Source organism: Sander vitreus, chromosome 12 (genome assembly GCF_031162955.1).
Source record: "Sander vitreus isolate 19-12246 chromosome 12, sanVit1, whole genome shotgun sequence".
Taxonomy (NCBI): Eukaryota; Metazoa; Chordata; class Actinopteri; order Perciformes; family Percidae; genus Sander; species Sander vitreus.
The window spans coordinates 16,885,442-16,913,366 of record NC_135866.1 but is presented as its reverse complement, the minus strand read 5'-3'; the positions used below and the strand labels follow the sequence as shown (position 1 = coordinate 16,913,366).

Genomic DNA, 27,925 nt, shown 5'->3' with positions numbered 1-27,925 from the left:
TGGGAGTGGCCTCGTAGGGAAGCGAAGCAAGTGCATTCTGGGAGTTGTCTTTCATCCACATGAGCCAAAAATAAATTTTCTGGCTTTTCTCGGTCTCGAAGGCACCAAGTTTTTCATTCAAAAAAGATTCAAAATTTCTACTACATAAATGACCCAATTTAATACATGTACATCTTTCCAGCGGCGAAATATACCATTAAACACAAAAATAAACACATCCCACAACTGCGAACACAAGTTAGTGGACGTCGCATCATCTTGTCGCCAAGAAACAGACTTTTTGTGAGGATTATTGCAGCTGACAGAGCTAAAGCCTCTCCTTGTTTGTTCTCGTTTTATGCCCGGAGCTAGAAAGCTTCTTTTAGACGAGGGTGTGTGAGGACAGAGCTGCTCTACAGATACTGTACAGAGTGAGCTGATCAGCATATATATTTCATGTGTCTGAAGTATTCAGATGAAAGAGAGTGAGAGAGATGATGAATGACTGTTGTTGCGTCTTCCACTGTTAGCTTCTTAGCAGCAGTTTTGTCCTGCTGAGGTGTGTTTACATGTGTTCATGTATATTTCTGAATGTTACTGTACTATCTTGCTGTGAATATCTTACTGTGACTGTCTGACTGGCTGTGGTCTGCCTCAGTTATTTATACCATCCAGTGAGCTTAAGTAACGGAGTATGCTGCTGTCGTGAGAGGACAGCGCTCTCTCTGTCAGACAGGCATCTCAGGGACACTGTTAAATATTTAGAGTTTGAAAAATGTGACCTCAAGAAAAGTGCTAAAGTTCAAGAAATGTGGTTTTGAAAAAGGACTGTTTAAGTCATATAGTGTGTACTGTAGAGCTGAGACGAATAATAGATTAGTCCGAAAAAATTTATTCTGGAAGAGTTTCGATAATAGATCAATTGTTCAGATCATATTTTAAACAAATATGCTAGTTTCTTTATTTTATTTATAGATAGATCTATAATATATCTCTCATAATTACAGATTCACCCTTTTGCAATTAGCAGATTTGTATTACAGCTACTTTGTGTTGTTTTTTTTTGTATAGTTTTTTATCGCTGGTTTCTACTTTTCTCCTTATGTACTCTCTGTCTATTTATCAAGCTTCTTTTTTCTATAAACCACATACAGCACACAATTCTCTTTAAAACAACCATATCAGGAAGCAAATTTCCCTCAAGTGATACAGTCTACGCAAGAGCTTGGTAACAGGGCAATGAGGAATTTCATTTGAGTTTTAGACATTTCAAACTTAAATGGAAAGACTTATAAACCCACAGTTGCTCTTTTTTTTTCTCTTTGTGCCTCTGTCCTCGCGTTGTCAGACTCCATCAGTCTCCAGCAGTAATCACCTATAAATGATTCAGATAATACCACAATGTACTAGTATTAAGTAAAAGTCCTGCATTCAAAGAACAAAAGTCTTAGGGGCCTTATATCTTAGTATTTGTTGAAGCACTTTACCTCACATTAAAGTTATTTTGTGACCAAAAGATGTGTGAATCACACTCTCTAACATTTCTGACAATAAAGCTAAAACTTTGTAACCAGCATGAAGGAGAAGTCCTTAACATGCTCAAAAATAAATTTGATCATCTATTATTCCATAACAACTGGGCAAACAGTCATTTGATAGAAGGCTCCGCCGCTAAATGGACCTTGTGGACTGTTTTCTCAAACAATAATACATGTTTATAATACTCAACATATAGGCTGACGAGCTGCTGCTGCTGCTGTTGACACACTGATGTATTATTCAGCACATCCTCCTGCTTTAACCTTTACATGAACTCTGACGGCATTTCACCAACTTGCAATAAGTAATGTACATTAAGGGAGATATTGCTGCTTTTTTTCCCAATCATTTACCTTTTTTTAATGACCTTTAGAAAATGATTAAAATTACCGACTTTGTGAAACCACTTTAATTTCTGCTCCATTTTCATTAAAGGGACGCAGAGGATCAGTGTGACTGGCTTTGTGTTTATGTGTACGTCATGTCCTCATTGTGATGATCATCCTATTTGACTCAGTAAACCCACAGAGAGGAATTATATCTTTCTGTCACACATATATCCAGACTTACAGTATATATGTAATTTATACATAAATATTCTTTTTCCTGTTTACACACACACACACACACACACACACACACACAGTCCTATTTTCACTATCCTCCCTCTAACCATCCACTCTCTCTCTCCCCTCCTCCCCACAGTGAACTGAAGCAGGAGCTGGACGAGGAGGGCAGTCGCTGCCTCCTGCTGTCACGGCAGAGATACTTTAACCAGCGGTGCTGCATCCGCTGCTGCTCGCCCTTCACCTTCCTGCTCAACACAAAGCGCCAATGCAACGACTGCCACTACAACGTCTGCAAGGCCTGCCGGGTCTACAACAAGCAGGACAAAGCCTGGCTCTGCTCCACCTGCCAGAAGAGCAGGTAAGGTCGAGCAGTAGTGGTGGTAGTAGTAGTGGTAGTAGTGGCGGTGGTAGTGGTGGTGGTAGTAGTAGTGGTGGTAGTGGTCCAGATGGTGGGGTCAAGTACATGAGACAGTGACATCAAAGGTCATTAAAGTCTTACTCTGCTGCTTGGCAGATGGATTTATTACTCACAACATAGTCACTTAGATACAGAACAGGATAAAGTCTTCCACTGGATGAACCAATTGCACTCAATTTAACACAACATGACAGAGAAAAGGAGACTCACTATGGTGTTCAAAGCAACAAAATTTCAATTTTCTCCTTTTCTTTTATCAAAATGGTCTTTTTTTTTAGTGTTATAGTGTTGCATGCAGCTTCTCTGTTTAATTTCACAGAACGATTTTGGATGCACCATTCAGAGGTTCACTGTATTTCCATTTTGCTGTGGTGTGTCACATCGAAATTTGGTGATTTTAAGCTTAAAGCTTTAGTGCGGGACTCTTATATTAATGGACATATTTTACATTCAAGCCAGTGCTAAATGAGATGCTACAAAGCTAATTAAGACTATCAGCTCCACAAAACACTCTCTGTATTTCTCAGTATGGCTATGTTCAGAAAATTGTGGCAACTTTCGCGCGCAGAAGCTCGAGTGAAGATAATTACTTCTTCTGAAGAGTCCCTCATATTTTTTTTAATCCTCTGTGTATACTAGCAACTGTGTGGAGGAGGAGTGGGGGTGGTGCGTGATCACAGAAGGCTTGTGTCATGTGGATGTGCTGACAGTGTTAGAATTCGTCATGGGGCCGACAGAAACTACGCACTATAGTTTTAAGCTAAGAAAAAATGTCTAGTTTACTTTGTTCATGAAAATGGCTAAACCTATTGGATGAATTAGAAACTATGAAGTGATAAAGATTATTTTTGTTCAAATTTTAGAGAGTTGACGTTTACTTTTAAAGGATATGATTGGTGTGATTCTATATGTTTCTTAAGCCTGGGGTATAATAGAAAATAACTATTGTATACAGATACTGTATCCTAGCAGGCATTGGGCAGAAAGGGGAGTATACCCTGGACAGTCATCACAATAACGCATACAGTATGGGCAATTAAAACTTTAAAATTCACTTCAGACTACTGAACCTTCTCACACTTAAATAAAAATGTCATAACCTAAAATTCATGATTTTGTACTTTTAAAAAACAATAATTACCTCCCTGGAAATGTCTAAAGCTGTCCAACAACTTATCAGAGGAAAAAGCCATAATATTGTTTACTTCCATCTCAGCTGTCAACTTAATGATGAAGGCATCAGTTATTTTTAATTAGAAATACAGATGTGACAGGAGAGCTGCTAGTTAAGCCTCACTGACAGTTTTCTCCACTTGTCTGTATGATGAGACACGACCACAGACTGCAGGAGTTGCCTAAAGATGGTTCACACTTAGACTTAGTCACCTCCTGTCAACATACAGTGGCACTCATAAGTTTATGAACCCATGCTAAAGTTGACTAAAAAGAGGAATAAAAAAAATCATCTTTTGGAAATTGATCTTAATGCCTTAATTAAAAATATGAGGAAAAATCCAACCTTTAAGGACACCAAGATTCTTTGTGAATGAATAATGTATCGTAAATAAATGTTTAATGTTCTTCCTTTAAAATACAGGGGGCATAAGTAAGTACACCCCTATGTTAAATTCCCATAGAGTCAGGCAGATTTTTATTTTTAAAGGCCAGTTATTTCATGGATCCAGGATACTATGCATCCTGATAAAGTTCCCTTGGCCTTTGGAATTAAAATAGCCCCACATCATCGCATACCCTTCACCATACCTAGAGATTGGCATGGGGTACTTTCCATAAAATCATCTCTCGATGCAAATCAAACCAGCTATTAGGTTAACTGAAATAAAACCATGCCAATCTCTGTGTGGGGCTATTTTAATTCCAAAGGCCAAGGGAACTTTATCAGGATGCATAGTATCCTGGATCCATGAAATAACTGGCCTTTAAAAATAAAACATCTGCTTGCCTCTATGGTATTTTAAGGAAGGACATTTTATTTATTTACGATACATTATTCATTCACAAAGAAAACTGGTGTCCTTATAGGTTGGATTTTTCCTCATTTTTTAAATTAAGACATTAAGATCAATTTCCAAAAGATGATTTTCTTTATTCCTCTTTTTAGTAAACTTTAGCATGGGTTCATAAACTTATGAGTGCCACTGTACTCACTGTCCACACACTCACTCAGCTCCCTTCACTCTGCAACTCAACCGACTCAACAGATGGTAATTCATTAAACATGCTGACATGAATATCTCTGCAATACCCGAATGTCATTCTTAAACATTCAATTATATCCCAGTTTATTTTAATCTTGAATATTGAGACTTGAAGATGAGACATACATAAATTAGATTGACATCAAAAACCTCTTTTACACGTGTGTACACTGACAACACATATACAGGAATATCGCACATGAAGTAACTGTTCAAACTTTGACAGAAAAGGCTGTTTTATGTAGTAAGATGCCGGTATAATAAACCTTTAGATTTACAATGCTACTTGAACGGCTAATACTTAAAATGATTGCCGTTGGGGGGCTTGGTAGAGATTCTGACCACTGAGCCTTTTCATTAATGTTCCTTCCTTATTTGATTCATAGGTGTAATTTACAGGATGGATGGGGGGTTCCAACCCCCCCCCCAAAATCCAAACTGGCCAGTGCAACCCCCCCCCCCCAATAGTTTCCTTTACATAAATAAAGACATTTGCACCATAACTTGGTGCAGAAAATGCACAAATTGTTGCAGAAAAAAACACCTGAATGCAGAAAATGAAGTGTTTGAAAACCTCAAAATTTCAGTTTTGCTCAAAAGTGGAGATCTCAATTCTTTAGAAACGTAATTAATGTTCAGTGGCATTTCTTTTTAGACATATTTGATGTATCAATAATGTCATTTAGAAGTCTGGGTTGAAATATTTCTGTGTGTGTGTGTGTGTGTGTGACATACACTGTATTAAATTACTTCTGTTTTACTAATCTCTGCCAGACAAATGTTTTATATAGGTTCAACTTATGCCAAGTATCCTGCATACTATCTCACTGCTATTATAATCCATAAACTAACTCAAAAAAGTGTTTAGTTAATATTCCTGCACAGTTTATCAGCTGGTGTTAGCATTATTATGTAGTAGGAAGTGGAATGGACAGTTTAATACCCCAAACTGTATCATCAGCATATAATATTACCAATAAAACAAAGTATGCAGCGTTTGACACCTGTTAATGTGAGTTTATTTTATTCAGGTTGCTGTATTGGTATAAGATTGATTAAAAATGTTGACAAAGATCAGAATAAGATACATAGTGATTGTATTTTAAACTGCAGATCTGATTGTGTGTCTCTCTCAGGTTGTTGAAGACACAGTCACTAGAGTGGTTCTACACTAATGTGAAGACGCGCTTTAAGAGGTTCGGCAGTGCCAAAGTGCTGAAGACTCTTTACAGGAAGCACCTGGCAGAGCACAGCGCACTTTCAGAACTTGCTGGTAAACCACTCTGTTTATTAGTGTTGTGGATAAAACATGTTAACTTTGGTGGAGACTTGATGTGTCTTATGTGACGCATTTTGGCAAAGAAATGAGATCTGCAAGAGTTTTGAAATCCTGAATATGACCAGAGCTTTTTCTACAAGCCAAATTGCTTGTAGGTGTAAGACAGGTGAGACAACTGCTAGCTAACACGTTAGCTGTAACAACAAAAAAAAAAAAGTTTGACTGAAAAAATGTGTCGATCATCATTTAATAGGCTACATCAGTTATATTTAAATTGACTGTGGACATCATTCTTGACCTTAATAAAAAAACAAAGGTTTAACAATAGGCGTATAATAATTTCCTCAAAGCTTACTTACAAGCCCGGTCCATCTTTTTAGTCGGTATTAAATGTTTTGTTCTGATACCCTCATGTTGTTATTTCAGAGTAGTGTTCCTTTAAGCTATCCTGCACATCTGAATGTGAAGCATACAGCACAAACGCGGCTTTGCTGGAGCCAGCGATGCTGAAAATGTATTCGTAGTACTATACAGTGCTTTGAATAAAGCTGCTTACACACCAACCAGACGGCCAACCGTCGGCAGAAAAGGCAGTTGGACTGATCAGTCTCCCCGAGTTGGTCAAAAAAATGCCTCAGAACACACCGAAGAAATGAGACGTAATACGTCTCCATAACAGCAGGCGGCCCTATCTGTATTGTCGCCCAAAAATGAAAATTTGATTGGACGAACGTGTCACGTGGGTCTTGTTTCTCCGGAAATTCAAAGACAGACTGTCATGGCGGTTTGTTCAGAATACAATCTCATATTGTACTAAAATAGTTCAACGAACTACGTGTTTCTGAAAACATTTTAAGCGAGAAATAGGCCATGCAGTTGCTGAATCTGTCTTCATTTCAGATCGACAAAGGTCAGTTTAAAAGATTTTCGTCAGATTTTGAGAGACTCTAGTCACGCTCATTCCGCTCCCCGTTTCCGGGGTAGCACTCTACCAATCAGATAAGTTATTTGAGTCCGACTGCCGGCAGTGCCCGCCCCGCCGATTATACATGTCAAATCGGCCAAAATGAAGGACAATGGCACGGAACACACCGAACAGACTCGAGTCACTGACCTCGCCAGACTGTCCAACGGCCGATTATCGGCTCTGTGTGTCTGGGCCTAAAGACCTTCTCCCAGCAGCATATGCTCCAGCATGTACGGGACAGAACGATGAAGGCAGAGGAGTGCGTCTCCGGGCCATTACTTCAGAGTCTCTGATCTGATTAAACAGACAAGGGATTTCAGAGAATTGTTAGTGTTTTGTGGAGGAGAGGTCGCCAGCTGCAGATGATGCAGAGCTGTGACCCCTGTGGGAGGAGGACTGATGTGGGCTGGCATCAGGCCATCTTTCAGCGTCTCGTTCTGGTTAACAGTTCTCTTTCTCTGCTCACAAGCACACTGTATCATACATTTGAATTGGTTTATGACTGACCCACACTGGAAATTAAGCAGTGTTTATTCAGCTGCCAATTCCACATATCTGCATAGTCTGACTCATGGAAAGCTCTGCTGATGTAACTTTGAAGAAGAAGAATGCCTTTATTTATCCCGCGAGGGGAAATTCACAATTTTCACTCTTAGTACAGTTGCGCACACATTAAACACAGGCCTGAATTACAAACCTTCTCAGGCCTTATAACAGGAGGTGAACTGGGATTTTGGTGAACTGGCATTTCTCCAGCTACCACACTCTGTACTTCGGTCCGTACGGGGACTTGAACCAGCAACCCTCCGGTTCCTGCACACTGCCACAGCCCAGCAACACTGCTCAGAGACATCCTCCTCTAAAGAGTAAAGCTAAATAACAAAGGGACCCTGAGGAAGAAAACGCATACAGACATAGTAATCATTACTTGATGCTTATGCAGCCATGCTAGCGGCTCTGTGAGGCTGTACTTAGTTACAGCAGTGCTTTGGGAAAATTGTCAGCATGCTAACGTGCTCACAGAGTCAATGCTAACGTGATCACATCTGATCTAGTCTATATCCACGACGTTCCACTTCCGGGGTTTCTCCGTTGCCACCTGAAATTCCGCCTTATTTCACTCTTTTTGGCCGGATGTCAGTTACCTTCCACTTTCTTTGTGTTGGAATTTTAAACTCTGGTCGATTTATGAGGACAATGGTTAACTGCTCCTCAGATCTCTGTAGGGTAAATCCAGACAGCTAGGTAGACTATCTGTCCAATCTGAGTTTTCTGTTGCATGACTAAAACGACCTTTTGAATCTACACGTTTCACCAAAACAAGTTCCTACCCGAGGCACAGTGGCTCTGCCCGGTGCTTAGCGCCCAAGACAATTGTGATTGGTTTAAAGAAATGCCAATAAACCAGAGCACATTTTTCTCCCATCCCGGAATGCTGTGTGGACTAGCCAGACCCTCCTTTGCAGCGCTGTGGAAGAAGGTCTGGCAAAGCAAGACTATATCTGATCAGATATGTTTACCACAGTCACCATCTTAGTTTAACGTGTTAGCATGCTAACATTTCCTAATTATCTCTAAACTGAGTACAATTCATCCTGAGGGAACTATGAATGTCTGTACCAAATTTTAGGGCAATCAATCTGAAAGTGTTTAGTTATATTTAACTAAACACCTCAAATGTGGACCTCATGGTGGCGCTAGAGGCTTAATCCTCTAGGATTATCATTGTTATTTATATAAACACTCACTGTATAAAGTGTACAAGAACAAAACAGGTTGTGGTACATTGTGTGTTACAAAGACTTATTATTTGGAGTGTTTTGTAGGGTTGACATTACAATGTTTGACATTACATGTTGTCATGCTCTTGATGATCTCGGTGAGATTGTATTTGTATTTTTATAACCGGGAAAGAATAATTTAATCTACAGTATGATTCCTAATTTTCTTGAGAATCTTTGGTTAGAATTTAAATGTTATACTGATACAAGTATGACTTAATCTACTATGATTGTAGCTCCTACTGTATACATCATATACATTTAGGATGCACATCACAATAGTATATTTCTTATGTATAAACATATTACAGTGACATACATATACTCATGTATGAAGCTGTCAGTTCACCTTCCTGAGAGTCTCATGGGGCCTTTAGGGTTACTGTGACCTTTTAGCTGATGTTGTGGAGCTAACTGTGTTGGTCATGAGTCTTTTTCATGTCCCTGTGCTGCGGCCAAATGTGTCAAAACTCATTAGATGTTACACAGAAACACACACACACACACACACACACACACACACACACACACACACACACACACACACACACACACACACACACACACACACACACACACACACACACACCCACACACCCTCCCACCAGGGGTCATAGTAACAAAGTCCATGCTGCAAAGAATATGAAAATACATAATTCTGTCTTCACAGGATATCTCACATCCGTGAACTTATGCTTGCCTCTAGGGGTTTTTAGCAATATAAGAGTAGAGTGCATTCTGCATTTTCAAAATAATCAACAGTTGGTCTAAGTCTCTTTGCCCCTTAAAATGATTGGGAGTGACCTTGTGTACTCTACTCTACCTCTAAACCAGCGGCACAGATCAGGTCACCTGGTAATACCACGCGGCCTCTCTAATGCACTTACATAACTACAAATGGCTGCATTGTTGCATGAATATTTACATGACATGAAAAGAGATTAGGGCTCACAGTTAAAAAGGAGAAACTGACTGACTGAACTCTGCTGATCTATCACAAACGCTCTAAAATGAAGTTATGTAGTTAAGATCTCAAACCTTTATAATTTAAGGGCAGATGTCCTGTATGTTATGTTTTTAAACTATATTAACAGCACAGATATGTCATCAACTTATGCCTTTTTGTATTTTCTTAATTCTGTTTATAGTTATATTTTGTTGTTTTGGGTTAAATTTGTAGGCAATGCAGCTTTATTTAAATGGAGCATTTCAAACACAGGCCATTCAAAGTGATTCACATGGCAAAGAAAAGCATTAGAATGGGATTTAAGAACAAGCAATAAAAACCACAATCAAATCTATTCAGAGACTGCAGACCTCTGCCAAGGCATGCCCTATCTCACAATGTTAATGCAGTGTGAATCTTCCCAGTCAGGATGTTGTTTTTCTAATTATTTTGACACCACATGAAAGCAGCACAAATGCAAATCTTGCATTGTTAACAAAAGTGAAAAATAATGTATATCCGCCCTGTGATCTGGATTGCTCCAAAATGTAATGGGTTCTTCCTTGCTCCTCCATGCTACACCCTTTTCACCAAGTTCATGAAAATTGGGCCAGCAGTCTTCCTTACTCTTGCTGACAAACAAACCAAAAAACAAAGGACAAAACTATTTCATATGTCTATGGGACAAACCAAGCTGAAAACATAATCTCCTTGGCGGAATTAACAAAATGACACAATTAGATGAAATAAAATACAAATGGAATAGACCAGTTATAGTACAGTAATAAGTTATAATTTGTCCCAACTGAAATAAAAGTTCACTAGAGAAACCAATAAAATTAGTTTGGTTTTTGTACTAAAAAATAGAAAGAAAATCTATCTTCAATTGCATGCAATATTTTAAAGGAATGTCTGACTTAATGAGGGGAAAAAAAAGTAACCAAGCACAATACATGGCAATCTATTTTTTCCAAAACTTGACAACAAAACACACGAGGCTCTCATGAGGGGAAAATAAAATCTCATTAGGGACAATTCATTTGAGATTCCTGCATTAATAACATATGCAAAGTAATTATAATTTCTATGACATTTTCTGTTATTAGAGACTATATACTGTAGTTGATGCATTAAGTTGATACCATATGATACAGCCATTACACACATTAAAAGTGAACGACCAAGTGAAACACGAAGGGCACACTTTACTTTTTGTATTTATTCATTTTTTTTGCTTAATGTCCCATCTGATTTAAAAAAAACAAAAAAAAACAACCCTGGTATAGTTTCAGGATGACGTCATCCCATGTGAATCTACTGCATCTGTCTTTTCATGTATATGAAATCTGTGTGTGTGTGTGTGTGTGTGTGTGTGTGCGCGCGCAGAGGGCAGCGCTTACGAGGAGAGTATCTGCAATGAGGGCAGCATCTGTGGGAGTGACTCAACCTTCTACAGACAAAGTGAAGGTGCAGACATGTTTTATAATGATTTCACAGATCTTCGTTTGTACTGTACACCTATTTATGTGAGAAATTTGGTAAATTCATTTTTGGATTAATAGAATATTTTATTTCTGTGCCAAGACATCTTCTGGTAGCACGTATGCAAAACCAAAGGATATACTTCGACATAATCTCTGTTTACATTATGTGTATGTGTAACATTTCAAAGAAAGTATGCACTGAGAAACAGAAGAAAGAAGTTGACCCTATAAAGTTTTTCCTCATCTCCCAGGTACTGTACATGTTTATCATATGTGAATAGCCAACTCAGGTTTTGTGCATTATAAATACTGTATCTCATACTAGTGGTACTGTAGTAGTGATAGCAGTGCTTGAGTCCCTTAAAGCACCTACTGTAGTAGTGATGATACTGTAGCAAAAGATATAATCATAGTTGTAGTGGCACAAATACTAGAAGTTGGCGTGCAGGAGCAATACCCTAGTAGCGTGTGTGTGTGTGTATATATATATATATATATATATATATATATATATATATATATATATATATATATATATATATATATATATACACACACACACACTGCACTAGTAAAAGCATTAGTTGTAGCTCTCTACGTGGTACTGAAGTACACAAATATAAAATAAGGTACAGCTAATGCCACTACCGGGCCGGATTAACTTTCTAAGGGTCCCCGAGGCAAAAATGAGCTGTGTATTCCCCAACCTAGTTTGCTTAGAAGCTGATTAAGTGCTATTTATCTGGTTCACAAGATCAACCTTGAGGCCCTTTCCATTTAGTTTTTTGTACTGATTTAACAAGATACAGTACGTGTTAATTAGTGAGCTTTAGAAGTGCTAGTAGGTGGATTTTGTCATGTTGAATAGAGCCAGGCTGTTTCCCCCTGTTCACAGTCTTTGCGCTAAGCTAAGATAACCAGCTGCTGGCTCCTTCTTCATATTGAATGGGCAAATTTGAGAGTCATACTGATCTTCTCATGTGACTCTACAAGAAAAAAGAAAATAAGTGTATTTTCCATAATGTGTGTTACAACAAGATGTTGACACAGGGCCTCATGATTGAGGTAAAAAGGTAAAAATGCAGGAGTCATTGTAAGACCCATTCCATGTCAGTTGTTCAATTATTTCAGTAAACCTGTAATCTTTGGAGCCACGAGTCAGTTGCCACAGTTGGTAATTCAGCCTCTTAACAGTGAGTGCGTTTTCAGTTCAAGTTCATTTTGGGGTCTTTGTAATCCTCTCATGAATCCATGAATTTATATTTATTCCCAGAACCTAGTGCTTTACAGCAGATGAAGCAGTGGAGGGATGCATTTTTATCTTGATTTATGCTGTGGTCTTCTGGCATGTCAAACAGTGATTTTTCAGTCTGTTTTGCTCTCTTGTTTGTTGTCCCGCTCTGCCCTCATTTCTCCTCATTCTCCCAGTTCACTGCACTAACAGGATTAGTGGCCCGCAAACATGAATGAAAAGCTGCAGCGGGCTGATGGTCACGTCTCTGTCTTTTACTTTGATTTAAAGCATCATTCGGGTAACAACAAAACAAGTGATTGTTTCTTTGTGTTCAGACCACAGCATGGCAGAGACACTCACTGTGGCCTCGCGGGTGGCAGAGGAGGCTGTAGACGAGGCCATTTCCAAGGCTGAGTCCGACATTGCCAATCAGGTTGTTTATCTTGTCATATAAATAGTCTGTCATTATACATGTATTGTTGAATTGCTTATCTGCACACACTGTCCTGCACTGTGTCCCAAAACCGTTAAGTTGTTTTCTTTGACATTAATTTACATCTGTGCACTATAATTACCTTTTTCAGAAAGTACTGTATTGTAGACACTGAAGTATGCTATTTTTTTTATTGGTCTGCACCACATACTTCAATAAGTACAGTATCCTCTGCAGTCCTTTCATCATGTTCCTCCTTAATCTGATTTCTCTGCTTTTTCTCTTGAGTCAGAGTTTAAATCAGATTATGGAAAACCATCAGGATTATGCTGCAATACAAATGACAGTTTAATACTACAGTGTAAGACAATGCCATTGTTAGGCCGACAAAACAATGCAAAATAACGTGGATCATTGGTCTTATACATAACAAAGAAATTACTTTTACTTCACAATTTTAGAACGCTGTTCATAACAAACTCTAATGGAAAAATAACAGATTATATTTTAATTTAATTCCTGTATTCTACACTCTACATAAAGTTCCCTTTGTTTATCAACCTGGAAACACTTCCGTCTTTCACAAGAGACACTTATTGATATGATAAACTTTCTACAAAACATAGATTTCTTTTTTTTTTGTAGATCAGGCTTACCTGGTCTCCTCAGATGCAGAAGGTTTGTAAACCAACATGACAACATGAGGGAGGCTTTGACTCATCAATGGATTACTGAACAGAGTCTCTGTTTAAACTGATTATTTGTCGTTCTGCATCTAAAATATTTTGCAAACTGTTCTGAAGTGTTTAGTATAATACCTGTGTCAGTGTGGATCTGCTGTGACAGGACGTTTTGGACAGAAGTATGACAGCCTGGCGTCATCTCAAGTGTAAAGGAAATACTGAAGTTCAGCTGCCGTTTTTCAACAAGAGATGCAAATGACTACAAAGAGACACGGAACAAATACTGTACAAACAACACGGCCCCCTATTGCAATTAATCTCTGTACCTTGTTCATATCTCACAATGTTTTCCTAGGTGGCTAAATAGCGTAATGCATGTCTTCTACTGGTTAACCATAACTTCAATACATTTTTCAAACATATACAACTCCAGAACAATCCCAGAATACATTAAAATACTACAGTGTGTTAGAAAATATGTATTTCTTCACTAATCTAATCTTTGAACTGACTACAGCAAATACTGTATGTATATTTAGAGCATGTGTTTGGAGGTGTAATCAGCTTATAGTGCGTATTTTTGTGTGCGTGGTGCTGCATAGCTTTCTTATTTGTGTGTTGGGTGTGTTTGTTTACCAGGAGAAGCAGAATGAGGCTCACTATCTGCGGGAGCACAGAGGAGAGCTCATTGAGGAACTAGCCAAAACTATTGTGCAAAAAGTAAGAAATGAAATATTTAGATTGAGCTTCAAACACTCACTTTGCACAGTAACCGTTTATAGTGTGTGATTATTTTGATTTCAAGTACATCTTAAAGCAAAACCATTAAAACCTGCAGACCTGTGTTGTGTGTTTATACAGAGCCATATGCAGCACTAATCATGTCTCTGTCTCTTAGATTATTAATACGAGGAAGGCTTTGGCTGAGATGAGAGCAGAATATGACCAGGATTGGCCAGTTGAACGTAACACTGACCTTTATCATGATCAGTCTGACTGTGATCAAGCCTCCAGCTCCCTTAAACACCAACCAGCCCTCTGGGTAAACAAGTCACACTCACTTAAAGTTTTACTCCATAATAAATGTACAATGGCTGTGTAGAAGAAACAGTTGTGAAAAGTGCATCTAGTACTGCACTTTCATTTATTATTAAAAATGTAACTAAACCAGTGGTTGCCAACTATTTTGGCTTGATACTCTTTACAAATAAAACTGAGTTCAGATGTCTTTCGAGTTGTTTGCAAAACAAATATCCCCTCTAAACTTCTCAGATGGTTTAATTTAAATAACATAATGAAGCTTTAGCAAATCATGGATCAGGTTTTGAGTTTAGTTTTAGTTTAGTTTTAGTAGTTTTAGTTTCACAAACTTGAGCCTAAACAGTTCTAGATTTTTGAGATTCAAACCAATATCAATAACTAAGAGTTTAAAAAATATTAAATTTTCTTTTCAACAGGTCAAATTATTAATAATAATAATAATAAAAAAAATAATTATATTATTAATATTTATTAATAAACGAAGCAAAGATTTCTTGCTTCATTAATCATCTCACGATCCCTCGGCTTTATCTTGTGACTCTTTGGAGGCGCTCTGACCACTCAATGGTGTTTTTTGCCTCTAATGGCGCCTTCCAGGCAGCTAACCTTAACCCTAAACATAACCATTGCCGCGCTGCCTCGGAGGAGACGTTGGGGGCAAAAAACATCAAAGACTGCTCCGACGCCTAGGTTAAAAACCACTGGACTAAACTAACAAACTGTATATAAAGTTTGCAAAACTAGCTCCTCCTCAAGCAGCTACTGTAAAATGCTGCTTACACATTAATGCATCAGTAATAGCAATCTTAATATTGTCAGATATAAGATTATATATCAGTGACAGGGACCATTTTTCTGCAGAATGAGTATTTTACTTATGGTGACATGTGCTGACCTCTGCTGGTTAACCTGGTCAACCTGCTCCACTGACTTCATCTTATTGCAGAGTCAGACATCCAGTGTGACTGTGACACAACAATCACTCATTTTATTTTTCATCTTTCTCCTCTCAGAGGTCACACTCTGCCTTCTCCCTGTTGGACAATTACCCTCCAGGTCTGATACAAGACTCCTTACAGGAGCTAAAGAAGGACGGAGGTAGGTTAGCTATGTCACCCTGGAAGAGTGTAGACCGGCTGGACAACATTGGTAAGTTCTTGTTTCTCTTTAACTTTATAAATGCACCAGTTTTAGGTTTTGTTGTGCCAGTAATTGGTTATCTTTGCACATTCAAAATATTCCATTTATTATTAACCAAGAGAAGCATCAAATTCTATTTTAGCTCAAAGATTTTACTTAATCGATTATCAAAAAGTAATTGCTGTGTGTGTGCATGCATGCGTGTGTGTAGGTGTGTCCTCAGTGCTGAAGAGCCCAGACGGGAACTGGATCGCCCTGCAGAGCGCTCAGCTCTCTCGTCCCAGCCTGCTGACCAGAAGGAAGAGCCTGGTCTTCAGTGCCTTGGAGAGGGAGTCTGAAGTGGTGTCCGCCTACGAAGGCATGGGCTCTGACCTTGAAACCAAACCCGAATCTGACAGATCCTGGGGTGCCGTCCTCCAGGAGATCAACAGGAACATGACAGACTCGAACTCCAACCTGCAGGACACCCGCGACAGGATCCCGTCCCTGCTGATGGGCCGCCGAGGTAGCAGAGACGATCTGTCTTCAGACTCTGAGGGGGACTGGAAGAGGAAGCTACCCGCAGAGATCAGGCGATCGTCAACCTCCCATAGGACCAGCATCATCGATGTGAACTTTAATGTGGAAAGAGCCGGAGTGGAAGAGGAGAGCAAGGTGGCTGCAGAGCCGGAGGTGGAAAAAGTCAGGAGATCGCGGAAGAAAAAGAAGAGTAAAAAAGAGTCGTCTTCCTCTGTGCTGGTAAGAAATAAATTGCATTAAACTACAAACTGATGAGATGGGAATATCTTTATGACTCACAGCAAAAAAAGAGTTTAATCAAAATAATGATGTAGCCAAGTAGGCTTTACATAACCATGTGAAACTGCCAATTCTGGTTCTATAACATGTTAAAGTTCCTGTAAAGGTTTGTGAATTCCTTTCTTTTGTTGTGAATAAATAAGAATAAAAGATTATTCGAAAATAAAAATAAAGTACCCTATATTCCTTATAAACTAATGAAAAAAAATCTGCTCTCTTGTCTTCCCTCATTGGTATTAATGGAGGTGGACAACATATTAGAAACACCTTTCAGTATAACATACTGTAATTTAATTCAACAGCACCACAAACCACAGCCTCATAAATGACCATAAAGTTGAATCATTGCCCTTTTTAAAACAGTTTCACATGAAGGTAGAATTTATTGCAGGACTGTTGTATTAGATGTAATCAGTTTTAGTTTAGTGTACCTAATTAATGGCAACTAAGAATATAATAAAACTTTAATAAAATACAAACAATTGTTGGTATAGCTTGTGCAGAGGTCTTGTGTTATTTGCCTTTGTAGAGTTGAAATGCTGCCTAAATTACACAGATACAAATAATAAATGCTCAAAAGCAAATGTTCGAAACATTAGAGAAAGTCATACTTCATTCACCACAGAAATATACATATATCCTTAAATCTGTTATATCTTACATTCACAGGATAACAGCAACAAAGACAACCATTTGCAACATTCTTCTGATGCTGGAACCCCTGAACCTTTTCACCTCGAGGGTGACATGACAGGGTATGGAGCAAATCAGATTGAGCAGGAGCTCACGCTAAAACCTACGCTAAATCAGCTAGCAGGCCACGTTTCTGAGTCCTCCACCGGAGGAGAAGAAGAAGTGAGAGATGCTGGTAATGATGGACAGAGGGAGATAAAGAGACGGGGGAGTGAGGACAGAGATGAAGAAGATGAGAGGCTGTGGAGGAGGGAGATTGACTTGGATGAAGATAGAACAGAGGAAGAGGAAGACATAGATGATAAAGAGATGAAATACAGATTATTCAGGCTCATCGCACAGTCCAAACTCGCATACTTCTCATCTACTGATAATGAGTTAGACAAAGCTGGTCAGAGTAAAGAAGAATGGGAAGGAGACAGGGATGAAGATATGGATGAGCAAAAGGTGAAAAAGACAGATGGACTTAATTCTAAAAAGAAAGTCAGGGCCAACCAGTTCTCCTCCACAGAGGATGAGCTGGACAGAGTTGGAGTCATGGATGAAGAGAAGACAGGCGACGAGGAGGAGGAGGATGAGCTGGCAGTGAAACTGTGCCGATTAGCTAACCAAGCCAACGCCACCCAGTTTTCATCCACGGAGGATGAGTTAGACCGAGCAGGCAGAGGTGAAGAGGGGAAGGAAGTGATAGACGAAGAGAAGCTGTGGAAACTGGAGGCGGAAAAAGACGTCCATGCCACTCAACTGCGTGATTTGGCCAGTCTAGTTAGTGCTTCCCAGTATTCTTCCACTGAGGATGAGCTGGATAGAGTTGGAGAGAAGGAGGTGGAGGAGGAAGTAAATGAAGGAGGAATTAAGAGGGAGGAAGCAGTGCGAAAGAATCGGGAAAGGAGAGAATCATTTGGAAATTTGGATGTGGCAATGTTTGATTTAAGGTATGAAATTAAGGAAAGAAAGACGGAGAGCAGTGATGAAAAAGTTGAAGATGTCCAACAAGATCAAACAGAGAAAACGGAGGAGATATTATCCTTACATGAGACAAAAGTGCAACAAGAGAAGTGGCCAGACAAAAAGGAAGGAGAAGAGAGACAGGAAGAGGAAAATATTAGAGAAAGCAAAGGGAGTCAGGAGACAGCCGTAGACAGCGATGAGGAAGATGCAGAATTTCACAGAATAATCAGCAGCATGTTAATGATGACTTTGGACGACATGCAGGTAGAGACATCGAAGGATGAAACTGCAGAAAATAGGAGCATAAATAGAGAGCCAGAGGAAGTAGACACAGATGAGAATGTAAAAGTTGGGTTCGAAAATGGATTTGAGGAAACCGCTGTTGACGCACAAAGCACAAATGAATCAGAGGAGACGGAAAGTGCTAAAGGGGTCCAAAGTCAAGACGACAACTTGATGCCAGAGTCGGCTGTGAGAGAGAGAGCAGGAGAAAATGTATGTGAGCAAATTCGAGGAGATATTTCCAGAAAAAAGGAGAGTGGAGATGCCACAGGTAAAAATGACAATGAGCAGGAAAAAGATGCAGATGCACAAGAAAAAAGAAATTTAGCAATTAAAGAGACACTTAAGGATCATGACGAACAAGAGGACAGAAAAGTCACGACTGAGTGGAAAATGATAGAGACGCAAGAAGATACTGCAGAGGAAGCTTTTGAAAATAAAGAAATGGATATAAGACTTAAGGAAGTGTCTTCTCGACAGGAGGGTTTACTGTCACCTGAGGAGATTCAAAGTGTAAGAACTATATTTTTTTAATCTCACTCTGGACAGTGATACATAATACATGCAACATTACCTCTGGTGGCTAACACTCCCTGCAGTAACAAAAGTCCTATGCCGTTTCAAAAGCCCATGTATACCCTATGTTCTCCACAACAGTCTGTTGTGATTTTAGCATTAAAGTGAGTCTATGTAACTTTTTTGAAAGGGAAATGACACATTCTCCCTTTAACAAAGGAAAAGTTGAATAAATTAGCAATAAAACGCACCGTTGCACATTTGGAAATGCATTCAGAGGTTTTGATGCTACAGCCTCACTTGGTCTGGCCTCTAAAAGCAGATCATGTACCTATTCTCACAGAAATACCAAACCGTTTGTTTCTTTCCTGTCCATTCTCCTCTGAGGGCCCTATTTTAACGATCTAGTGTCTTCATTAATTCATATGTGTGGGTTGGGCGTAACATGCAATAAACCAATCGGAGTGTCATTTCCCATTCCCTTTAAAAGCCAGGCGCGTTTGTACATTGGCGCATTGCTATTATGATGGCGGATTTGCACCGTAATGCTTTTATTTGTAATGTTTTGCATGTTTGTGTGCTGCTGCGCTTACGTGTGTGTGTGTGTGTGTGTGTGTGTGTAACAAGCATAGTGTGCGCGCGCTGTGCACAAGCCTAGGCGCATTTTACTAATTTGCTGTTAAAATAACAATGCAAGACCAGGTTTTTGTTGGTCAATGGCGCGATCACCTCCCACTGCCTCAAGATAGCAATACGCCAAGAATGCACCTGAACACACCTCCCTGTAAGACCAGCACGCCCATGGGCGCAAAGATGGGCGCAAGTGCATTTGCTATTTAAACGACGTGGGCGCTGGACGGGAAATTGACAACTGTGTCGGTCTTTAACTAGCAAAGACACTTGCGTTGGGCTTTGCGCTGCGCCGTGTGCAAGATAGGGCCCTAAATCTGTCAATTGGCATCTGCTAGATGATTTGTGCGACCAATACACATTTTATCATCATACATCATTTTAAAATGACCCATCTTGTAATTGCCACTTGGTCACAGTGCTCAATGTGAACAAAGGCTCACTTAGAAGAAAACCCTTACATTTGAGTAACTCCTTAATAACAATGTAACTTCTACTAAACTACTAATCAACTCGGTTTGATGCTGATTTACTTCTCCCTGTCTGTCCTGTGGTTTCTTCTTCTGTGTTTCTCTCTGTGTGCTGTAGGGTAGTGACATGGAGCTTTACAAAACAATAGAGTTTATCTCAACTCTGCTGAAGCAGGTGAGGGTTTGTTTTGCTTTAGGAAGGCAGTATGGCACTTTAAGCTGTAGGTGTACTTCATTTGCACTTTTTCTACTCACTTTTTTCTTCTCTCTTTGCTTTCATAGTTTCATGCATGCATCTAACTTCCTAACTTTATTTTTAATATGCTGTTATGCTGGTCATGCTGGTCATACTGGTATTTTCCAAAACATCAGGCTGCTCTCTGGGCATCGGGTCATCTGGATCCATCACTACATTTATGGCATCCTGTTTTCCTGCGCGATGTTGTGCAGAACCCGACAGGCTAAAACAATGTTGCAGACTTTGCCGTGTATAGTAGGGTCTCCCCCTCGCTGAGCCATCTGCCCTTAATCAATCCGATGGAGCGCTCCACCGTGGCCCGTGTGCGTACGTGTGCACTGTTGTACCGGCACATAGAGGTCCTCTAAAAGAGCCAGATCTGCCATTGCTGATAAGTGATCAACTAATGACTTCTCCTTCTCCTGTTAAACTGATTATATGCTGCACCGCAAGTCCACACTGACTCGAAAACTTGCGTACACAATTTCAGACCTGACGTGAGATTTTATCGCAGCCTACGCTCACGTTCTAATTGATAAATGCCTTGCTTTGCGTAGGAATCGGCGTACGCCCGTCCTACGCCATTATGTTTTCGGGTTGTCCGTTCATCTGTCCTATTTTTGTGAACATGATATCTCAGGAATGCCTTAAGGGAATTTCTTCAAGTTTTGCATAAATGTCCTCTTGGACTTATGTGCTCATATTATGCTCATTTCAGGTTCATAATTGTATTTAGAGGTTATATCAGAATAGGTTTACTGTTTTTGTTGTACTACACATTGCTGCAGCTCCTCTTTTCACCCTGAGTGTTGAGCTCTCTGTTTTAGCTACAGGCATCTCGTTCTATTCCATCTTTGTTGGGAGTCGCACGTGCAGTAGGTAGGTAAGGACTACTACCCAGTCAGAAGCAGAGTATGAGGGTGTGCCACGCTAGCAGCTAGACGAGCATTATAACGTGTGTTACAAAGTGACGCACGTTAAGGCTGGACTACAACAGAGCTGTTTGGAGCAGTTTGTGAACAGTGTTTTCTGTTGGAGATGGTAAGTCCCTTTGGGGTGGACTTTGGGTTTTTTCACTTTGTAAACCTGCACAAAAAAGACATGCACTAAAAAGATATATAACACAATAAAGGAAAGGGAAAAAGCTAAAAAGCATAATATGAGCACTTTAAGGATGAACTGATAAGATTTTGGTTGTCAATTGTCAATGTGACATAAAAAAAAACACATTTTTGACCATAACTTAAGAATGAATACGCTAATTATGACGAAATACACTTAGTACATTTTAATTAAATTCCTTCACATCTATATTATACGAGTCTGAACAGACTAAATGGCTGTAAACAGAATGGATGTTAACTACAACTTGACTGGTTGGCATAAAACCGCGAGGCGGAATAACATTTCAAATAAAATTTTACTTTTTTATCAAACTGCAAAATACCAGGTGTTCAAAGATTTCAGTGAGCCACCCTGTCTCTGTGTTGTAGAGGTACACGGCGGTGTCTCTGCGCAGCATCACCACTGAGGTCCTGAAGGTGTTGAATGCCACTGAAGAGCTGCTGCTGCAGGGGGTGGAGGGAGGAGACGGCCCCCGACTCTCTAGCGCCTCTCTGCCCCCCAACACAGACCCAAAGAAACTGGATCAACAGTTCTCCAGACTGGAGGAGAATGTAAGTAAGCTTTTTATTATTAATGGTAAAACACTAGGAACAGTTCACTGCATATACAATTATACTTTAGTACAATAAGTCCAATTAAAGAGTATCTTCAATATGTAGATATGTTGTGTAGAAGGGCTTATAAAAATATGACTTTATGGTAATCTTTATAGTAAGATTAAAGCACAATGTTTAAGATGTTTAACATATACTGTAAATACTATGCACGCTATGACATACAGTATGCTTCATTGTTGAAGGGTTCATTTGTACTGTATAATACTTTTACTGAGAGAAGGAAAAGCTTGATCTTTCTTAAAATTTCACAAAGCATTTACATTAACTGATTAAGGTAATGAAGCTGGGTATATGCAGGACTCCTGAAGTTAAATGTAATACATTTTAAGACCTTTTTTAAGACCCTATCCATACATTTTAGGACACTCACCCACAGTTTTAATATTTTTATGACCCCATTATACCATAACTTTTTAATATTATTAAGACAAAATATACTATGATTTTTATGACATACTATACTATGAGGCACCTGACCTTCACTGCCACCTGTGTGGCAGCGCACCCGCCCCCAGCGGTTCCTCCCACAGGTGGTGGGCCCATGGGATGGAGAGGGAGGTGCCACATTGCTTTTTTCAGGCTGTGACCGGCCAGGCTCCGTGGCAATCCCGGCCACCAGGCGCTCGCTGACGAGCCCTCCATCTGGGCCTGGCTCCAGAAGGGGGCCCCCGGGCTTCCTCCGGCCAGGGTAACTTCACCTCTTCCTCGATGATTCATTTTGAACCATTCTTTGTCTGGCCCCTTACCTGAGACCACTTTGCCATGGAATACCCTACCAGGAGCACCAAGCTCCAGACAACACAGCCGTCTGGGAGGAGGCCTCGGGGAAGACCCAGGACTAGGTGGAGGGATTATATCTCCAACCTGGCCTGGGAACGCCTCAGAATCCCCCAGTTGGAGCTGGTTAATGTGGCTCAGGAAAGGGAAGTTTGGGGTCCCCTGCTGGAGCTGCTGCCCCCGCAACCCGACCCGGATAAGCGGACAAAGATGGATGGATGGATGGATGGACTATACTATGACTTTTTGACATTTTTATGACAAAGTATACAATGACTTTTTATTTTTTATAACATATTATACTTAGGGGTTAAAGTGGGATCTGGCAGGTGGGGGAACCCTAAGATCCAGGGAGGGGATGAGGATATTCCAAATTTAATTGTCAAATTTAACATTACAGTTTAACCAATTTAACCAAAACAGTGGTAAAGAACACAGGAACAATTGCCAGGAGGTGAGTTTTCATTATAACTTAACACACCAGTCATAATATAAATTATGACTGGTGTGTTAACTGCGTGCCAAATTAATCAGAGAACATGAGGCCAAATTGCCTCCTAAGTTATCCTTAGGACTGATTGCTGACAAGCATTGAAAAGGCTATCTTTTAAACAGAGTCAGACGCAGTTACTAAACATAAAACACAACAACTAACTTCACATAGAACAATGATGGCAAAACAGCATCACCGACTGTTTTAACCAAATATTCTCTTTCTAGCTCAGCTAAAAACACCGGCTCAGCAGTACATCTGCTGTTTGTAACCGGTAGGCTACTGACAACGTGATCTTCCCCTGTTTAACTGAATTTACCAGATAGTTCGCGACTGTCCTGCTATTATTACAAACGTGTGACCTAACCACAGGCACTTGCCTCATTCATGGACTCACTGACTCATTTATTTACTAATCAAAGGTGCCAGAATGCCTTTCCAGATTGTTCCAGGCCAACTTTAACTTCTGACTATATTATGACTTTTTATAATGTAAATGATATGACATTTTTCTGACTTTTTTTATGACATACTATACTTTTACTTTTTTATTACATTTTTTATGAGTCAAATTATTTTTTATGGGATACTATACTTTTACATTTTTCTGACTTTTTTTCGACATGTTATACTATGACGTTTTTATGACTTTCGACACTATACTATGACATTTTAATGACTTTTTTGACATACTACACTATGACTTTTATGAGTTTTTTGACATGCTATACTATGACTTCTTTCGACATACTATACAACGCCAAACCAGTACCTTGCAAGCTTCACAAATAGCTCAGTGAGATAAGCTGCTACAGTTAAAATGAAGGTTGGGAGTTCAACTCTTCACATACTGACTTTTTTTTCATGATTTATTTTCTGACATACTATGTCTTTTTTATGACTTTTTTTGGACATACTATACTATGACTTTTTAATGACTTTTTTTTGTCAAACTATACGGCCTTTTTCGACATCTTATACTATGACTTTTTTTTTGACCTACTATAATATGACTTTGTAATTACTTTTTTTGACATACTATACTATGACTTTTTCGACATACTAGGACTTTTTGAAGACTTTTTTTTTTTTACAAACTATACTGACTTTTTTTCATCATTTTTTCGACATAGAATACCATGACTTTTTTTTACTTTGTGACTTTTTTCGACATACTATGCTACGACTTTTTTTGTGACTTTTTTCGACATACTATTCCTCGACTTTTTTTGTAACTTTTTTTGACATACTATACTATGCCTTTTTTCAACATACTATGGCCTTTTTTTACATACTATACTATGGCTTTTTTCAACATACTATACTATGACTTTTTTTGTGTGTTTTTTTTGGCATACTATGGCTTTTTCGACATACTGTACTATGACTTTTTTTATGACTTTTTGTGACTTTTTTCCACATACTATAACTTTTTTGTGACTTTTTTCTACATACCATACTATGGCTTTTTTCAACATAGTATACTATGACTTTTTTGTGACGTTTTTTTACATACTATACTACGGCTTTTTGTGACTGTTTTCGACATACTATACTATGACTTTTTTGTTACTTTTTTCTACATACTATACTACGACTTATTTCGACATACATACTGTGACTGTTTTTATGACTGTTTTCGACATACTATACTACGGCTTTTTTCGTCATACTATACTATGACTTTTTTATGACTTATTTCGACATACTATACTATGACTTTTGTGTCTCTTTTGGCATACTATACTATGGCTTTTTTGACATACTATACTATGACTGTTTTCAAAATACTATACTATGACTTTTTTTGTGTCTTTCTTTGACATACTATATCTTGGGTTTTTTGTGACTTTTATGACTTATTTCGACATACTATACTATGACTTTTGTGTCTCTTTTGGCATACTATACTATGGCTTTTTTGACATACTATACTATGACTTTTTTTGTGTCTTTCTTTGACATACTATATCTTGGGTTTTTTGTGACTTTTTCCAACATACTATTCTATGGCTTTTTTCAACATAGTATACTATGACTTTTTTGTGACTTTTGTTTTTGCAAACTATACTACGGCTTTTTTCGTCATACTATTACTTTTTTGTGACTTTTTTCTACATACAATACTATGACTTTTTTCGACATACTATACTATGACTTTTTTCGACATACTGTACTATGACTTTTTTTATGACTTTCTTTGACATACTATACTGTCTGTTTTTGTGGCTGTTTTCAACATACTATACTATGACTTTTTTGTTACTTTTTTCTACATACTATACTACGACTTATTTCGACATACTTTACTATGACTGTTTTTGTGACTGTTTTCGACATACTATACTATGGCTTTTTTCGTCATACTATACTATGACTTTTTTATGACTTATTTCGACATACTATGACTTTTTTGTGTCTTTTTTTGGCATACTATACTATGGCTTTTTTTGACATACTATACTATGACTTTTTTCGACATACTATACGATGACTGTTTTCGAAATACTATACTATGACTTTTTTTGTGTCTTTCTTTGACATACTATATCTTGGCTTTTTTGTGACTTTTTCCAACATACTATTCTATGGCTTTTTTCAACATAGTATACTATGACTTTTTTGTGACTTTTTTTTGCAAACTATACTACGGCTTTTTTGTGACTTTTTTCTACATACAATACTATGACTTTTTTCGACATACTATACTATGACTTTTGTAGTGATGTTTTTTGACATACTATACTATGACTTTTTTATGACTTTTTTTGACATACTATACTGTCTGTTTTTGTGGCTTTTTTCAACATAGTATACTATGACTTTTTTGTTACTTTTTTCTACATACTATACTACGACTTATTTCAACATACTATACTATTACGTTTTTGTGACATTTTTCTACATACAATACTACGGCTTTTTTTCAACATACTATACTATGACTTTTTTAGTGACTTTTTTTAGTGACTTTTTTCAACATACCATACTATGGCTTTTTTCAACATACTATACTATGACTTTTTTGTGTCTCTTTTTTTGGCATACTATGGCTTTTTTTTGACATACTATGACTGTTTTCGAAATACTATACTATGACTTTTTTTGTCTTTCTTTGACATACTATATCTTGGCTTTTTTGTGACTTTTTTGACATACTATACTATGACTTTTTTCAACATACTATACTATGACTTTTTTTTGTCTTTGACATACTATGGCTTTTTTCGACATACTGTACTATGACTGTTTTGTGACCTTTTTTTGCATACTATACTACGGCTTTTTTCATCATACTATACTATGACTTTTTAATGACTTTTTTTCGACATACTGTACTATTACTTTTTATGAATTCTTTTTGACATAGTATACTATGTCTTTTTTTCTATGACAAAATAAACTATGACATACAATACTGTGAATTTTTTTTATGTTTATGTCATACTATACTATGACTTTTTATGACATTTTTATGACATACTATGACTTTTGTTACTGACTTTTTTGTGACTTTTTTGGCATACTATACTATGGCTTTTTTCGGCGTACTATACAATGACTGTTTTTGTGACCGTTTTCGACATACTATACTATGACTGTTTTCGAAATACTATACTATGACTTTTTTGTGACTTTGTTCTACATACTACACTATGGCTTTTTTTGACATACTATTTTATGGCTTTTTTCAACATACTATACTATGACTTTTTTGAATGCCGAACCAGTGCCTTATGAGCTTCACAAATACCTCCGTGAGATAAGCTGCTAGAGATAAAATGAAGATTGGAGGTTGAGGGTTCAACTCTTCTGATTATTATTTATTTATTTTTATTTTTTTTGATATACTATTACCTACTATCACTTCATTACTTTTTTTTCGACATACTATACTATGACTGTTTTATGGCATACTATAACATATTTTTGACTTTTTTGATACAATGAAATTTGACATTTTTATGACTTTTTCATAACATGCTATGACTTTTATTTATTTTTAGAACATAAATGACATACACAACATACTATGACTTTTTATTTGTAGACATACAGTAGTGACATTTCTATGACATACTATACTATGGAATTTTATTTCTTTTTCTATGACATACTATGACATTTCTATGACATACTGTACTAGACATTTTATGGCATACTATACAATGTGACTAGTCTTGATTTCAATTTAAATTACTAAGTTTTGAAGGTAATCTTGTGTTGAATTGGACATGCTGCAGGTGTATGTGGCAGCTGGAGAGGTGTACAGTCTGGAGGCGGAGCTGAGGGACCTGGAGGAGTGTGCAAGGGGCATCTGCAGCGGGACGTCCGACATGGAGCTGTCCTTCCTGGAGGAGCAGATAGCATCTGCAGCTGCTAAGGTTCAACAGTCTGAGCTGCAGGTGGGTTGAAGTTTGATTTGCATCCATTTTAAAGCTTAAACTGGCATATTAAGAAAGTGCTCTGCTGCTTTTTATTAGACCTGAATATTTGCAGCGTTGTGTGAGGCTTGTGATCAACTGAAATCAAAGGTCAAAGATTGAAAAGACAACTGTAACAACTATAATACCAGTCTGATCTTCGTCAAACGTACTGTGTTACATGTTTGTGTTGTTTCTG

At 38.3% G+C, this 27,925-nt stretch overlaps 1 protein-coding gene across 5 annotated transcripts in view; it reads left to right on the top strand.

The window, feature by feature from the left end:
• myripa (myosin VIIA and Rab interacting protein a) overlaps positions 1-27,925 on the top strand; it is a 42,577-nt gene that overhangs the window by 11,041 nt on the left and 3,611 nt on the right. For 3 of the 5 annotated variants that reach the window (XM_078264159.1, XM_078264156.1, XM_078264158.1), the window contains 11 exons: positions 2,224-2,445; positions 5,861-5,997; positions 11,084-11,164; positions 12,751-12,848; positions 14,171-14,251; positions 14,430-14,573; positions 15,586-15,721; positions 15,924-16,450; positions 17,180-18,949; positions 21,784-21,966; positions 27,547-27,708. In XM_078264159.1, the coding sequence (XP_078120285.1) occupies positions 2,224-2,445; positions 5,861-5,997; positions 11,084-11,164; positions 12,751-12,848; positions 14,171-14,251; positions 14,430-14,573; positions 15,586-15,721; positions 15,924-16,450; positions 17,180-18,949; positions 21,784-21,966; positions 27,547-27,708 (3,541 nt within the window). Of the gene's footprint in view, positions 1-2,223; positions 2,446-5,860; positions 5,998-11,083; positions 11,165-12,750; positions 12,849-14,170; positions 14,252-14,429; positions 14,574-15,585; positions 15,722-15,923; positions 16,451-17,179; positions 18,950-21,783; positions 21,967-22,532; positions 22,721-27,546; positions 27,709-27,925 lie in introns of those variants that run through there. The other 2 variants (XM_078264161.1, XM_078264160.1) reach the window with 2 other exon arrangements.